The 15699-nt window shown below is 33.7% G+C and overlaps 1 protein-coding gene across 1 annotated transcript; it reads right to left on the bottom strand.

Moving 5' to 3' along the window:
- Nucleotides 1-13442: 13442 nt before the first annotated feature.
- LOC111983282 (uncharacterized) lies at nt 13443-15170 on the bottom strand (the record flags this gene model as incomplete). The annotated part of the gene is given in 3 exon segments (XM_065782620.1): nt 13443-13856; nt 14510-14634; nt 15091-15170. Coding segments are annotated over 3 exon segments (277 nt in total), but the record flags the coding sequence as incomplete, so codon positions are not given.
- Between the last annotated feature and the right edge of the window lie 529 nt (nt 15171-15699).

Below are 15699 nucleotides of genomic sequence, written 5' to 3'. Positions count from 1 at the left end.
TTACATTACAACTTATATAAAAATATAAAAAAATAAAAATTAGATCACAGACACATTGAGTAATAGTCAGAGCATGTGAGAGCTATGAAAAACTGAGATTGAAAGCTTGAGATTGATACCTTAGGGGAGATGGAGAGTGGAGTGTGAGTGAGTTGAGAGTTGAGACTCTTGAGAGTGAGATTGTGTGAGAGAGGGGAGACAGAGAGCAGAGGCCAGAAAGCCATGGCGTGGAGCACAGAGACCAAAGAGTGAGAGAGAGCTAAATATGAGAACTGAGATAGAAATAACTGCAGGCTGAGATATAGGATTTTTGTCCAAATGGTGCGTGTTTTTTTTTTTTTTTAAATTTTGGCTTGAATCAGCCGGTTCAGTGCCGATATCAGCGATTTTGTCCAAGTCGGCGTGAGTCATGAAAAAAAAAAAAGAAAAAAAAAGCTAGACGTGGCACCGACGCACAGGCAGCAGCGTCCCTCGTGCGTTGTTGCGTCGGGCCACGTACGGACCGATACAGCCCGAGTCGGCGCAAACCGTGAAATAAAAAAAGCTAGACACAACATCGACGCGCAGGCAGCAGCATCCCTCGCGCATCTTCGCGTCGGGCCGCGTATGGACCAATACGGCCCGATGCAGCACAAATCGGCCCCAGTCTACACCGCATCGGCCCAAGTTGGCGCGAGTCGTGAAATAAAAAAAGCTAGACGCGGCACCAACGTGCAGGCAATGGTGTCCCTCGCGCGTCGTCGCGTTGGGTCGCGTCGGACGTAGGTGTAGCTCCTCTGGCGCCGCATCCATGCTTCCCAAGAGAGTAGTGAAGAAAACACTTTCTCAATAGGCCATAGTAAATTGACCTCTTCCTTGGTTGATTTATGCATGCCCGGTAATTCAGAGGAAAGTAACACCACTTTCATTTTGTCTTCAAATGGTATGATCCCACATTGGAGGCTTTTACCTCAACTTGATTACCCTAGGCTTCCTATTATTAGGCAAGGCAACAATTTGTCATCAAACAATAACTCCTGTTCTTGGTCATTACAGAATGGTTCTCATCATGGACCACAATTCTAGTTCTTGCCAATGCTTGAGCAATTAACATGGAGTGTTCCTAGCTAGTTCCATGGGGTTATCTAAAAATGCCCCACTCATGGCAATTGTATACGCTACGGGGTGGAGGTAGTCACCATACAATAACCAACGCTGATTACAATTTTGTTGTTATCAAGGTCACTCTGTAATTTGGCTGTAAGTGTTATTCGGTTATTAATTGGAACTTGTGGTTGTTCTTATTGTTAGCTTTGATATATTAGGTTATGTATCATATTGAAACTAAATTTGTTAGGTTTATTTATTTTGGATTTTGAGACTTATTTTAAATTTTGTTAGTTTTTTTTCTATTAAAAACAATTGTTAGTTTGATTTATTTTTGTATTTTGTGGATTAGTTGGAATGAAATTGGTAAATTAAGTCTAATTACAACTGTGCCTAAATTGACCCACGTGAGTTGGGTTAAATGCTATTACTGATAAGAAGTTACATTTTTTTTTTTTTTGAGAACAAATGAATCACTCATTCATTAATATATAAACGATCATGATGCAAAGCATCTACAGCTACAAATCCTCCACAATATTCCTAGCAAATGATAACCACATTAAAACGATTGAAATTTGAATGACATTAGATGCTATCTCATTACGTGCATTTCAAGAGGATTTTCCTTCCAACCATATACTTCTTAAAGGTGCTAAGTGCTAACAAAAAAAGAAAAACAATAAAGCAGATAAAATCCTAGTTGATACTATTGGCAAAGTTAAATAAAAATCGAGCTAGTTCAAAGCAAAACCATGCCTCCAGACTTGCATATAGGATCTGAGAATTTTGTAGATGCAGGTTGCTCCAATCGCTGAGTGTAACTACCCGTGGAACACAGATTTCAATACCAAAGAGACTTGCAAATTGTGTCCATCCATAATAGACCATCTCTTGATTCAACCATTCGAAATAGTCATCAACCATGTCTTGGCACAACTCCCGGTACAATTCTTCGTACATATGCTCTTGCAACCCTTGATAATACTCCCCCACCAACTCAAAAAGTGCTACCCTATTCGATATATTCATATCATATTGAATTAATAGCAACCGTCGAATGACAGAAATGTTGTTTCCTCCAACAAATGTAAAATGCCAATCAGCTGTAACTCCTGTTCTTGGTCATTAGAGAATGGTTCTCATCATGGACCACAATTCTAGTTCTTGCCAATGCTTGAGCAATTACCATGGAGTGTTCCTAGCTAGTTCCATAGGGTTATCTAAAATGCCCCACTCATGGCAATTGTATACGCTACGGGGTGGAGGTAGTCACCATACAATAACCAACGCTGATTACAATTTTGTTGTTATCAAGGTCACTCTGTAATTTGGCTGTAAGTGTTATTCGGTTATTAATTGGAACTTGTGGTTGTTCTTATTGTTAGCTTTGATATATTAGGTTATGTATCATATTGAAACTAAATTTGTTAGGTTTATTTATTTTGGATTTTGAGACTTATTTTAAATTTTGTTAGTTTTTTTCCTATTAAAAACAATTGTTAGTTTGATTTATTTTTGTATTTTGTGGATTAGTTGGAATGAAATTGGTAAATTAAGTCTAATTACAACCGTGCCCAAATTGACCCCCGTGAGTTGGGTTAAATGCTATTACTGATAAGAAGTTACATTTTTTTTTTTTTGAGAACAAATGAATCACTCATTCATTAATATATAAACGATCATGGTGCAAAGCATCTACAGCTACAAATCCTCCACAATATTCCTAGCAAATGATAACCACATTAAAATGATTGAAATTTGAATGACATTAGATGCTATCTCATTACGTGCATTTCAAGAGGATTTTCCTTCCAACCATATACTTCTTAAAGGTGCTAAGTGCTAACAAAAAAAGAAAAACAATAAAGCAGATAAAATCCTAGTTGATACTATTGGCAAAGTTGTATAAAAATCGAGCTAGTTCAAAGCAAAACCATGCCTCCAGACTTGCATATAGGATCTGAGAATTTTGTAGATGCAGGTTGCTCCAATCGTTGAGTGTAACTACCCGTGGAACACAGATTTCAATACCAAAGAGACTTGCAAATTGTGTCCATCCATAATAGACCATCTCTTGATTCAACCATTCGAAATAGTCATCAACCATGTCTTGGCACAACTCCCGGTACAATTCTTCGTACATATGCTCTTGCAACCCTTGATAATACTCCCCCACCAACTCAAAAAGTGCTACCCTATTCGATATATTCATATCATATTGAATTAATAGCAACCGTTGAATGACAGAAATGTTGTTTCCTCCAACAAATGTAAAATGCCAATCAGCTAGAAAACGAACAAGGGATCGAGGAATTGATGGTGCATTTTGTATTTGGAATATGAGATTGGAGGGGCCTATGCATATATGTAGAGTATGCACCCTATAGACAAGAGGGGCCTGCAAGAAAAGCAAGAGTAAGAGAAATTTAGTAAGCAATACATACATAAAAAAAGCATATATATTTAGCAAGCAATACATATCAGTTATGAAAAACAATGAACAACACAAACAAGAAACACTTTATTTATATGCATGGCTGAATGAACAACACAATAAATATATTTCAATAAGGAAAAAACCATTAAAGAAAATATTCGGAATTGTTACCGTAAGATTGATGGTACTATTCTTCTGATCTACGTATGGCTCAAGAAGAAATAGAACGAAAAGATTGTAAAGAAGAGATTTTACAATCTAAAAAGGAAGTTGGTGGAGAGTGGAGGGGCTTAAGAAGCGTAAACGTGAAGAAGGATTCAAGAAATGAAAAAGTAAAAAAAGAGAGACAAAGATGGTGAAAAGAAAGAGTTCTATATATCTATGCGTGAATGTATGCATGAAGTTCTTGATGAAGATGTAGTAGCAGCGTGTGAAGAAATGAGACTCTGGGTTAGTAGGGGCTAATCACTAGTAGTAGTACTAGGAATATAGACTAGAGTATAGCGAGTGAGTGCGAGAGAGAGAGGTCGAGATTTTAACACAAACTAGTTGAGTTTTTTTACGATGTGCGGTGCAACTTAATATTAGTTTTCTCCAATATTTCAATAAGTTTTACCAAAAATCATGTAACTTAACTGATTGGCACCTCAGTTTCCAATAGAAAGGATTCAAATTCCCACTCTAACTATCGATGTATAAAAAAGATATTTCAATAAATTTCATTGTAAAAAATTATAATCTTTAGTTAATTTATATATAGACAAAATAGAAATACATTAAGAGTAGTATAGTGATTTGATCATACTATATATATGTGTCTACAAATTGAAAATTGCATGATATAGTATCTAATATAGATAGACATGTTTCATGCCTACTAAAAAATGCATACATCCTGCATTTTGGGTAACAGTAAAAAAAAAACTTAATAAAAGAGGTAAAGAGAAGGCTCAATGCAAGATTAGTGCGCCACTTGGTAGGACCTTATGTACTTCCACATGAGGTTTCTATTTATATATATATTGATTGATAAGAAATTATATTTGATAAATGATAACCATGTTAACATCCCTTCTATGAAGAATCAACAGTCTAAAATGCGCATGAGTGAAATTTGAATGAGTTTTTTTGTGCAGTTCAAGAGAATTATCCTTCTAACCATTAAATTTTCTTATATCCTTCTAACCATATACTTTTCTTAAAGGTGTGCTAACAATTCTATTTTTTGTAGAAAAAGAAAAATAATAAAGTATATGAAATCCTAATTGATGCTATTGGCCAAATTGTATAAAAATCAAGCGAGTTAAAAACAACACCAAGCCTCCAAATGTAGAGTGCTCCAATCACTAAGTGTAACTATTAACGAAACACCGATTTCAATACCAAAGAGCCTTGCAAATTCTATCCACCCGTAACGGACCACTTCCTGGTTCAATCCCTCGAAATAATCTTCAATCATCTCCTAGCTCAACCTCTGGTAAAATTCTTCATACATCCCCTCCTGCAACACCCGATAATACTCCCCAACCAAATCAAAAAGTGCCACTCTATTCAATATATTCATACTATACTGGGTTAAGAGCAACCACCGAATGACAAAAATATTGTTCACCCCAATAATTGTAAAATTCCAGTCTGCGAGAAAGTCAACAAATGATAACTATAGTGGGTAGTAGTTGCACCCATGTACCCAACATTCTAACTACCTTGATAGCTATAATGATAAGAAATTACGCTTGATAAATGATAACCATGTTAACACCCCTTCTATGAAGAATCAACAGTCTAAAATGCACACATGATTGAAATTTGATTGACTTTTTATGTGCTGTTCAAGAGAATTATCCTTCTAACCATATATTTTTCCTATATACTTCTAACCATATACTTTTCTTAAAGGTGTGCTGATAGTTCTATTTTTCATTGAAAAAGAAAAATAATAAAGCATATGAAATCTTAATTGATGCTATTGGCAAAATTGTATAAAAATCGAGTGAGTTGAAAACACCATTAAGCCTCCAGATGTAGAATGTTCCAATCAGTAAGTGTAACTACTAACGAAACATTGATTTGAATACCAAAGAGCCTTACAAAATTTGTCCACACATAACGGACCACTTCCTGGTTTAACCCCTCGAAATAATCATCAACCATCTCCTATTTCAACCCATGGTAAAATTCTCCATTCATCCCCTCCTACAACACTCGATAATACTCCCCAACCAAATGGAAGAGTGCCACTCTATTCGATATATTCATACTATATTGGGTTAAGAGCAACCACCGAATGACAAAAATATTGTTCACCCAACAAATGTAAAATTCTATTATGTGAGAAAGACAAGAACCATAGTGTGTAGTAGCTGCACCCGTGCATCCTAGCATTCTAACTGCCTTGATAACTATAGTGATAAGAAATTATGTTTGATAAATGATAACCATGTTAACATCCATTCTATGAAGAATCAATAGTCTAAAATGCACATAATTGAAATTTGATTAACTTTTTATGTGCACTTGAAGAGAGTTATCCTTTTAACCATATACTTTTCTTATTTCCTTCTAACATATACTTTTCTTAAAGGTGTGCCAACAGTTATATTTTTCATAGAAAATGAAAAAATAATAAAGCATATGAAATCCTAATTGATGCTATTGGCCAAATTGTATAAAAATTGAGCGAGTTCAAAACACCACAAAGCCTCCAGATGTAGAGTGCTCCAATCACTAAGTGTAACTACTAGCGAAACACTAATTTCAATATCAAAGAGCCTTGCAAAATCTATCCACTCGTGATGGACAACCTCCTAGTTTAACCCCTCGAAATAATCATCAATTATCTCTAAGCTCAACCCCTGGTAAAATTCTCTGTGCATCTCCTCTTGCAACACTCGATAATACTCCCTAACAAAATGAAAATGCCCCACTCTATTTAATATAATTGTACTATACTGGGTTAAGAGCAACCACCAAATGACAAAAATATTGTTCACCCCCAACAAATGTAAAATTCCAGTCTGCGAGAAAGTCAACAAATGATAAGTATAGTGATAAGTATAGTGGATAGTAGCCGCACCTATGCTTCACAGCATTCAAACTGGCTTGATAACTATAGTGATAAGAAATTATGTTTGATAAATGATAACCATGTTAACCCCCATTTTATGAAGAATTAACAGTCTAAAATGCACTTGATTGAAATTTGAATGACTTTTTATGTGCAATTCAAGAGAATTATCCTTCTAACCATATACTTTTCTTATATCGTTCTAACCATATACTTTTCTTAAAGGTGTGCTAACAATTCTATTTTTTATAGAAAAAAGAAAAATAATAAAGCATATGAAATCCTAATTGATGCTATTAGACAAATTGTATAAAAATCGAGTAGAATTATCCTTCTAACCATATACTTTTCTTATATCCTTCTAACCATATACTTTTCTTAAAGGTGTGCTAACAATTCTATTTTACATAGAAAAAGAAAAATAATAAAGCATATGAAATCCTTATTGATGCTATTGGACAAATTGTATAAAAATTGAGTGAGTTAAAAACACCACCAAGCCTCCAGATGGAAAGTGCTCCAATCACTAAGTGTAACTACTAACGAAACATTGATTTCAATACCAAAGAGCCTTGCAAAATTTGTCCACCTGTAACGGACCACCTCTTGGTTCAACCCCTTGAATTAATCATCAACCATCTCCTAGCTCAACTCTTAGTAGTTTTCCAAAAAAAAAAAAAAAAAACTCTTAGTAAAATTCTCCATACATCCCCTCCTAGCTCAACCTTTGGTAAATTCTCCGTACATCCCATCCTGCTACACCCGATAATACTCCCCAACCAAATCAAAAAGCGTCATTCTATTTAGTATGTTCATACTATACTAAGTTAGGAGCAATCGCTGAATGACAAAAATATTGTTCACCCCAACAAATGTAAAAATTCCATTCTGTGAGAAAGTTAACAAGTGATAACTTTACTGATAACTATAGAGGGTAGTAGCCGCACCTGTGCTTCCTAGCATTCTAACTGCCTTGATAACTATAGTGATAAGAAATTATGTTTGATAAATGATAACTTTGTTAACATTCCTTCTATGAAGAATCAAAGGTCTAAAATGCACATGATTGAAATTTTGGTCATTACTAATAATAGACTAAAAAATATTGGTCATTACTCATTATCAATATCCAATACATGAGCAATAATTGCTGGGAGAAAATACTTTCGGTTTTAGCATAGTTTGATTAAGGTGGGGAAAAAATCAATTGGGTTTTGATGAATATGATATCTTGCTCTACAACTACAACAAGTCTACAATACAATACAAGTTTACCTAGAATAGACCGTGGTGTCAATGCATAATGGCAGAAAAGGGGTGGAGATGTGAAGAAAAATGGGTGAAATACAACTATACAATTAAGGTGAGAAAATGGGTCATAGGAGAGAATGAAATAGAAGAGAGTCTAGGTGCAAACCAAGGTTCTGAAATTGCTATTTTTCTCTCCATATAATATGAGGCTATTTCTCTATTTGACAGTATATGTACACAAACAAATACAAATACAAATGTAAATTTAAAAAACAAAAACAAAACAATATTTGACTATTTGTACATAGAAATACAATCTTCACATAGTAGACAACTTCAAGCCAAGCCCACAGGTAGTCGGAGCGCCAACACCCTATCTACTAGTCCTTGGTTACTATTGGGTCCCACAAGAATCTACTATAGTAGAAGAAGCTCTCAATGAGTAATGCGACATACATAATAGTTTTCTTAACATATTTCCAATAGTTCAATTTACAAGTCATTATTAATTTTCATTTATTCTGTCATCGTTATACTACTTTTTATCCACAACTAACAATTTACCACCTCATGGGTTTTAGTTAGCTCAACTGATAAAATTTCTAATGGTTGAATAAGAAATATGAGATTTAATCTTCGCCTACACCAAAAGCCGATTGGTGTCTTGGTTTGATGATAAAAAGTTATCATCAGGAGTGGACGCCTTAAGTTGAAACTCTAGAAAAAAAAAAAATGGGGGGGGGGGGAGAGATAGAAAGTGTGAAGCTAACAGTATTCTAGGATAGCCTCCTCCATATATAGGTTGATCCCCTTAGATAAGTGTTACGACTGGTGGAAAAAAAAAAGGAAGGAAAAGACAACTATGTGAAGAAGCAGTAAAACATGGAGCCACAAAACTTGTTGATGCCGTGGGTTCTTCTTCTTTATGCTACTAAAGTAAAAAAGCAACACATTTGTGAGACCTAAAGACAAAACACAAGGGCCATGGAATTAATTTAAACACAGAGGCTTTGATTTATGTGATATACGTAAAAAAAGGTTGCTGGTTGCGTGAGGATGCAATACAAAAAGCCATGGAGGTGATCGTGAAGTTGATTAAAGAAGAAAAGAAAAGAAAAAAGAAAGAAAGATTGGAGGCTTGAAGCAGGCACGTAACGCTAAGAGGAAGAAGAACAATACCTATGCAAAGACAAAGGAGATCTCCTTTCACTTTTGTCTTCACTTGGAAACAGATTTGTGCCATCAGGGCTGCTTTTATAAGGTTGTGACAAGGAGTGCCCTAACAATTGTTAGAGGCTGTGGCTGTATTAATAATAATAATAATAATAATAGTAATAATTAGCCGCTAACCCATGCAATGCACGGATTAGTTGAGCAAAATTTTAAATTTGTTTAAAGTTAGGATCACTTGAAAAAATAAGTTACAATTTAAGAGGGAAATAAAATACTAACACCAATAATGCTAGGCATGCCATGCCTATTATCAATGACATCTTTTCTTTAATGAAAATTAAGGACTCAATCATTTTTTTAATATAATATAATCCCTCCCATTACTGAATTTGTTTGCAAAATCAGGGGTTTTTTCTTGACATATAAAATGCAATAAAAAAACCCAAAAATAAGAAAATAAAAACTATAGAAGTTTTTACATAGAAAGTAGTAATTAATTACACTCAGAAATGACAATGACGCTCAGAAGAAGAGTCATTAATCTAGAGCTATGTTTTGGAAAAGATTTTTTTTTCCCTCTTTTTGAGGTTTGGAAAAGCTAATTTAGTGTTATAGGCAATAGTTATAATATTTTAACACGTAGATGAACAACAACAAAAAGGCGTATCATATGAATAAATTGACTTTGTTAGAGAATGAAGAAAAATAAATGCATTGGAGAGAATAGATTTCGGAATATATGAATGTAACTAAAAAGAAGAAGAAGGAAGTACCAATTGAAAGGCCATAGAGTTTTAATCGAGATAGAATAGCACTTGGAATGCACTTATGATTCCAACTTTTATTCTTGGCAAGAGAAAGGCAAAATTTAAAGAACAAATTTATGACGTTAACGCATAACCTAAGCTTGTTCATCAAGATTTAAGACCCAACAACGTAAAAAATGATATAAAAATAGATTAAAAATGCAAAAATGGTCATATATATGAAAAATATTTTTAAAAAATAACAGTAATTTATAATTCTTAAATCACATTAATTCAAATGGAAAAACAATATATATGACTACATAATAGAAAAAATATAAGTGAAAAATAGATTACCTCAAAAGAATAATGCATGATTATAGCAATTGAAATTTGTTAAGATAATTTCATATATTGCAAAACATGAACTCAAAATTTAGATGTTAAAACTTCTAAAAAGCCAAAAGAAAGAGTAAATCTTTCATTCCTAACCTTAAAAAGTGCAAAACTTTAAAATATAACAATCTGACAAAAATTGAAATTATCAAATCCAATCAATATAATAGGTACAAAAATCTAAACAACGTGATAAAAAATACCTTAACGTCAAATTCAATGAAATCTTGAGGCTACATTGAATGAGAGGATTGAACTCTCTTGGATGCTTTTCATTCTTGGGTCAGAGAGTATCAGGTATCATCACTATCATTAATAACGCCTATAGCAAAACAACCACGCCGAAACACAATAAGATTTATAAATTAATATAATCGAATTGTAAAAAGGGGAGTTTCTAATTGAAATAGTGACCTTTTGTGATTCTTCGTCTCGTATCTAGGTCCATTGTCGCTCCTAGTAAAATCCATGAATATCATTCTCTGCTGCTTGTAGTCACATTACAGCCTCACATGATGTAGTTTTGAATTGCATGAAAAAGAAGAGAAAAGTAAAGGATAAAAATGGCTACCCAACGAAGTAACTGATTGTTAGAGGGAATCTTCTATTTAGTTTTTTTGGCCAATTTTAATATTGGAATCGTGAATGTGTTGCTGTTTTGTAAGGGATTGTTTACGTGGGACTGGAGAAGTATTTGTTGTAGGGTGTTTTTATTTTAAATAAAATATTAAAAACATGTAGGAAGATACAGTAAAACTATAATTAAAAAACCCTAATCGAATTAGAGAAGGAGAGAAATAGAATTAGAGAAGGAGAGAAGAAAGAGTCCAAAACAAAATAGAAAACTGTATGAGAGGAGGTGTTTGTGTTTGAATACATCTTAAAAGTCCTAAATCAAATTAAAAAATATAAATAATAAATATATAAGATATAAAACCTAAAATAAAAAGAATCTAAAATAGAAAGAAAAAGAAAATAGTGATGATGTGGAAAATTGTGGGAGTTTCAAAAGTTTCGGTTTTATATATATATATATATATTGATAAAAGAATGAGACATGATTAGGATTGACTTACAAATGGTTGTGGCTTGCTCTTGGCCTCACAAAACATCAAACAGCAATACATGAAGGAAAAACGTGCTAAGAAAAAAAACAAAGGGACATCGTGACCTAAATGACAGCGTGGTGTATTGCTATAGTCAAAATTACTTGGTATAGGTTTACCTCACACAGTGGAGTTGGCTGAAGCGTTGGCAGCACATAGAGCGGTAGTTTTTGCAAAAGAACTTAGCATCTACAACGTGGTGGTGGAAGGTGATTGTCTCTGCATTGTTCTGGCATTGAAAGCTCTTGATCGCTATAACACACTATATGAGAATGTAATTGAGGATACTCACAGTTAGGAGTGTACTCTACAGCATTGCCAGTTTCAGCATGTGAGACAAGATGGGAATAAGTTGGCTCACACCCTTACAAGAAGAACAATTTTAACTGCCGACACTGATGTATAGGTAGAAGAACTACCTAGTAATTTAGATAATGTATTCTAAATTGATTTACTTTAATAAAATTGTCTTACTTTTTTTTTTAAATGAAAAAAAAAAAAAAAAAAAATCTTCAACAGAGCATTGACAAAGTTCTTCGAATAGAACTCTAAGACTTGGAGGGATTATTTGGATGAATGTTTTGAATGTTCTTTGCATTCACAGAGTTGTGGTGGAAGTTTTCGTGGTTTTAGGGGCTTGAGTAAATAGAGTTTTACTAATTTGAAGTCTTTTGTAGTTTTTGGAGACCTTTTTGAGCTTAATTCTATTGAATTTTGATTTAGAAGGATGATGTAAATTATTTCTCTTTGAATATTCTAATTTGAAGTTCTTGATGTTCTTGATAGCTTTGGAGCATGCATGATTCCGACAAAGTTTTGAGACTATTGAATATTCTTTTTAGGAGACTAATGAGAATCTTTATTTATAGGAGTTTTGAGAAGGTTTAATGACATATGATCGACTATGATTGGTAACATATGTTATAATTTAAATTATGAGACTTTAAGTCTTATTTTCCAAGTGCCACATGACATAATTTGATTAGCCAAAATTTTTTAATTTAAAATAACACATGACGATATTCAATTAAGCTACTTGTGCAATTTTAAATTAAAATATCAACATCTATCGACATGTGATTGGCTTTTGGATATTTTTGAAATTTTTATTAGTGATATTTTGAAATTTTCTATTGGTTTGAATAACAACGGTGATACCCACTAAGTAACACATGGTCCTTTGCAACTAGTTTACTCTATGATTTTAGTGGCATAAAAGGACAATTTGCAATTGGTTGAAAATTTTGCATTCTATAAATATCCCCTTGGCGCTTGTCCACGTATACTTTCTTTTTGTGTGGCGTGTAATGGGTCTCAAAATTTGAATTAGACGCTTGAATCTTGNATCGCACGATTTTACGATCCCATCTCATCAAAAAGTTTAAAATCGTAACAAGGTCGCAAAAATGGTAGGATTGTATGTACGATCGCATAAGATCATAGGACTGTATGATATCTACAATTCTACCATTTGGCTTGATTTTTTTTTTTTTTTTTTAAGTGAGATTCATTTGGGTAAGATAATCCACCTAAACCCACAAGCCCAACGGGTTATTAGAAGCCCAATAATGAATTGAAGTCCCAAATTTACCCCTATGCCAATATAAAATCTCAAAAAACCTATAGTACTTAAGTTTAACGTTTTCAAAACAAAACTTAAAATATTTAGATGATGAAATGGGATATGACAATGACAATGATTAGATTAGAAGAACCTTAGAATGAGAATTCTCTTTTGGATTTCAGATTTGTAATTAGCTAGTTTATCTTAGATTGAGAAATCTCTTTTGGATTACATATTGTAAATTTGTAGTTGGATAGTTTTTATATGCTAACTAGCCTAACTTATTTTGGATTTGAAACTTAGTATTTGGAAAACATTTTTCATGTGTAGATAATATTTTGGTACTTAGTTGCTAATTAAACATGTACTGAACTTTTTAGATACATTATGTCAAAAGTTAAATATATTTTGTTTCTATATGAATGAGATGGGATCGTAAAATCGTGCGATTTTACGATCCGGTTCGCGATTTTGACAACCATGGCTCAAACATCCATCTCATGAAGAATTCAAAAGAAGTCTTTAGGAAAAAAGGAAAACTTCAACCAATGTTCATAGATTCTAATTGAAAGAATATATTGAAAAATAATCTGCAAAAGACTTTTCCACCATGTAGTACAACAAAAGGTAGAATTCACCATTACTTATGACCAGTCGCATTTCAAATTCATAAAACCAAAAGACTGAAAATATCAACAATTTACGTAAGTCTGTAAAGAATTTTATGACATTTACCTATTAGGCTATCACTAGGCAAATATTGATCAAGCCAACTCTCCTCCCACAAGGACACAATAAAAAAAATCTCAAATCTAATCATAACAACATAAAAGGCGCAACAAAACATAACGATGTAGGTGAAAATTTTCAGTGTACTGTTACGTGACACAATCATTTGTCCAAGCCCAGACCACCACTGTCTTCAATACACTGTATACACCAAGAAACGTTTGGTTCAGAACTCTGCTGGAGGTTTTAACCTTATGAGTCTTCTGATTCTATCTTTTTCTGTGTTCTCCAAATATCCCTTCAAAGTACAGAAAGGAAACAATGTCAAGGAACAGCAAAAGTAGTTACACAGCATCATAATGCAAGTTGTCAGATAGCATTCAGAAGCCGCCTAGCACATGGAGAGCATGTAAATATGAAGATGGCTAAAGCCACAAAGCAGGATGTAGTCAGGTTTAGTTGTCATCCAACTAAATTGGAAAAATAAGAAATTTCCATCATATCCTTTTCAGGAATGTAACAAGCAAGCCTCGTTCCTAGTGAGCTTAAATCAATTCTGGTTTTGTTACTCTTTTTTTTGCTTGTAGTTGTAGGTTTTGTTACTTATTTTCTTTTTTATGAACTGCAAATCTAGTTTTGTTACTTATGTTAGTAGCAAAATGTTGTGTTATTGCACAATACGTCCAGAGTAACTTATGAACCTCCACCACATGCCTGAAATAAAGCATGAGGACATGGGATCTCACATAATACAAACATTAACTACACGAGTTTAATGAACTATAGAAAAGGTGCCTATAGCAATTAGTAGCCACCTAGCACATGGCGGTTTATTCAGAAATTAGTGCATTGATGAGTGTACATTATGGTCCAGGACGAATAAACCATCAAATTCATCCTAAAAATTCCAAGATCTCCTGTGTGTTACTGATTTTAAAATCATCACCTCACCTTCCAAACAATTTCATCCAAACACAAGCAAATTCTTCCGTACTTATCCAGGAAAAGACGCTCAGTTGGAGGCTTCCCACATACATCCTTAACAGCTGAGGTTATCACAAAGATCACTTCTGACACTAGAGAAAAATGGATCAATAAGAAAAAATACCACCAGTAATAGGATCAACTATGTAAAGGTTTCTCTTCATGTATTATACAATACATATATTTTAAAAAATTCTTTTCTCTTATTTTCTTTGTTTTTTGGCAGTTAAGATTATGGTATCATCTTCCCATTGCATAATGTGGCATCAATGTGCTGTGATAGGTTAAAGGCTAGAAATCTCAATGAGCATTAAAGAACTGAACCTTCTTCCAAAAAGCATGTAGACTCTTTAAGAGAGGACCAACTTGTATTGTCAATTGCAAGTCATTCAAACTAGAAGATTAATCAGAGGGACCAAGGAGCTGTGTCCCAGATCTTAGAACCTTAAAATGAGTGGACACCACAATCTCGGCATCAACAATTGACATAGTTTCTGCCTATCCACTCACAAAAAAAGAAAAAAAAAAGGAAGCAATAAAATACTCACAAGCGAGTTCATCATACTCATCCTTGCCCACAACATAGATGCTGACATCCCCAAGTATTGTGTAGACAATATAAACTGATCTGGTGCATGAAACAAAAATTAACTGCAAGTGTACTCAGTAAAACAATTTTTTAATAAACTCAGTCATAGAAATAGTATTTACACGTGAAGGTTAAATCCTGCTTAAAACAATAGATCATGTGGTACTATTATTCATTTCATGTGGATAATTGCAGAGTTTAGCACTCTAATTTTGTACTCAGCAGTATAAGATTTGTCATATGAGCATGATTTAGGCTTCTTTCACAGAAAACTACCCAAGAATGTTACATGACCAATTATAGTGTGTCAAATAAAGGCACTGGGGTGATCTTGGGTTGTTCTACTGAACAACGGCACTATTCTGGTAAACTTAATACACCTTTGATGGTAAAACAACAAACTACCCTTTATGCTTAAGTAGCAGAACTGGAGACAGTATGGAAATCCTATTGTCAATATTTTAATGAAGAAAGGATTGCTTTTCCAGATGCTGCATCACATAATCTTAAACACCAAGTGAAAATAACAAAACTTAATGCAGCTTTGATCTACTTCAGTTACTGCACA

This window comes from Quercus suber, unplaced genomic scaffold (assembly GCF_002906115.3).
Source record: "Quercus suber isolate HL8 unplaced genomic scaffold, Cork oak 2.0 scaffold_308, whole genome shotgun sequence".
NCBI classification, from domain to species: Eukaryota; Viridiplantae; Streptophyta; class Magnoliopsida; order Fagales; family Fagaceae; genus Quercus; species Quercus suber.
Note: the sequence above shows the minus strand (reverse complement) of the source record. Positions and strands in the feature narration are given on the sequence as shown.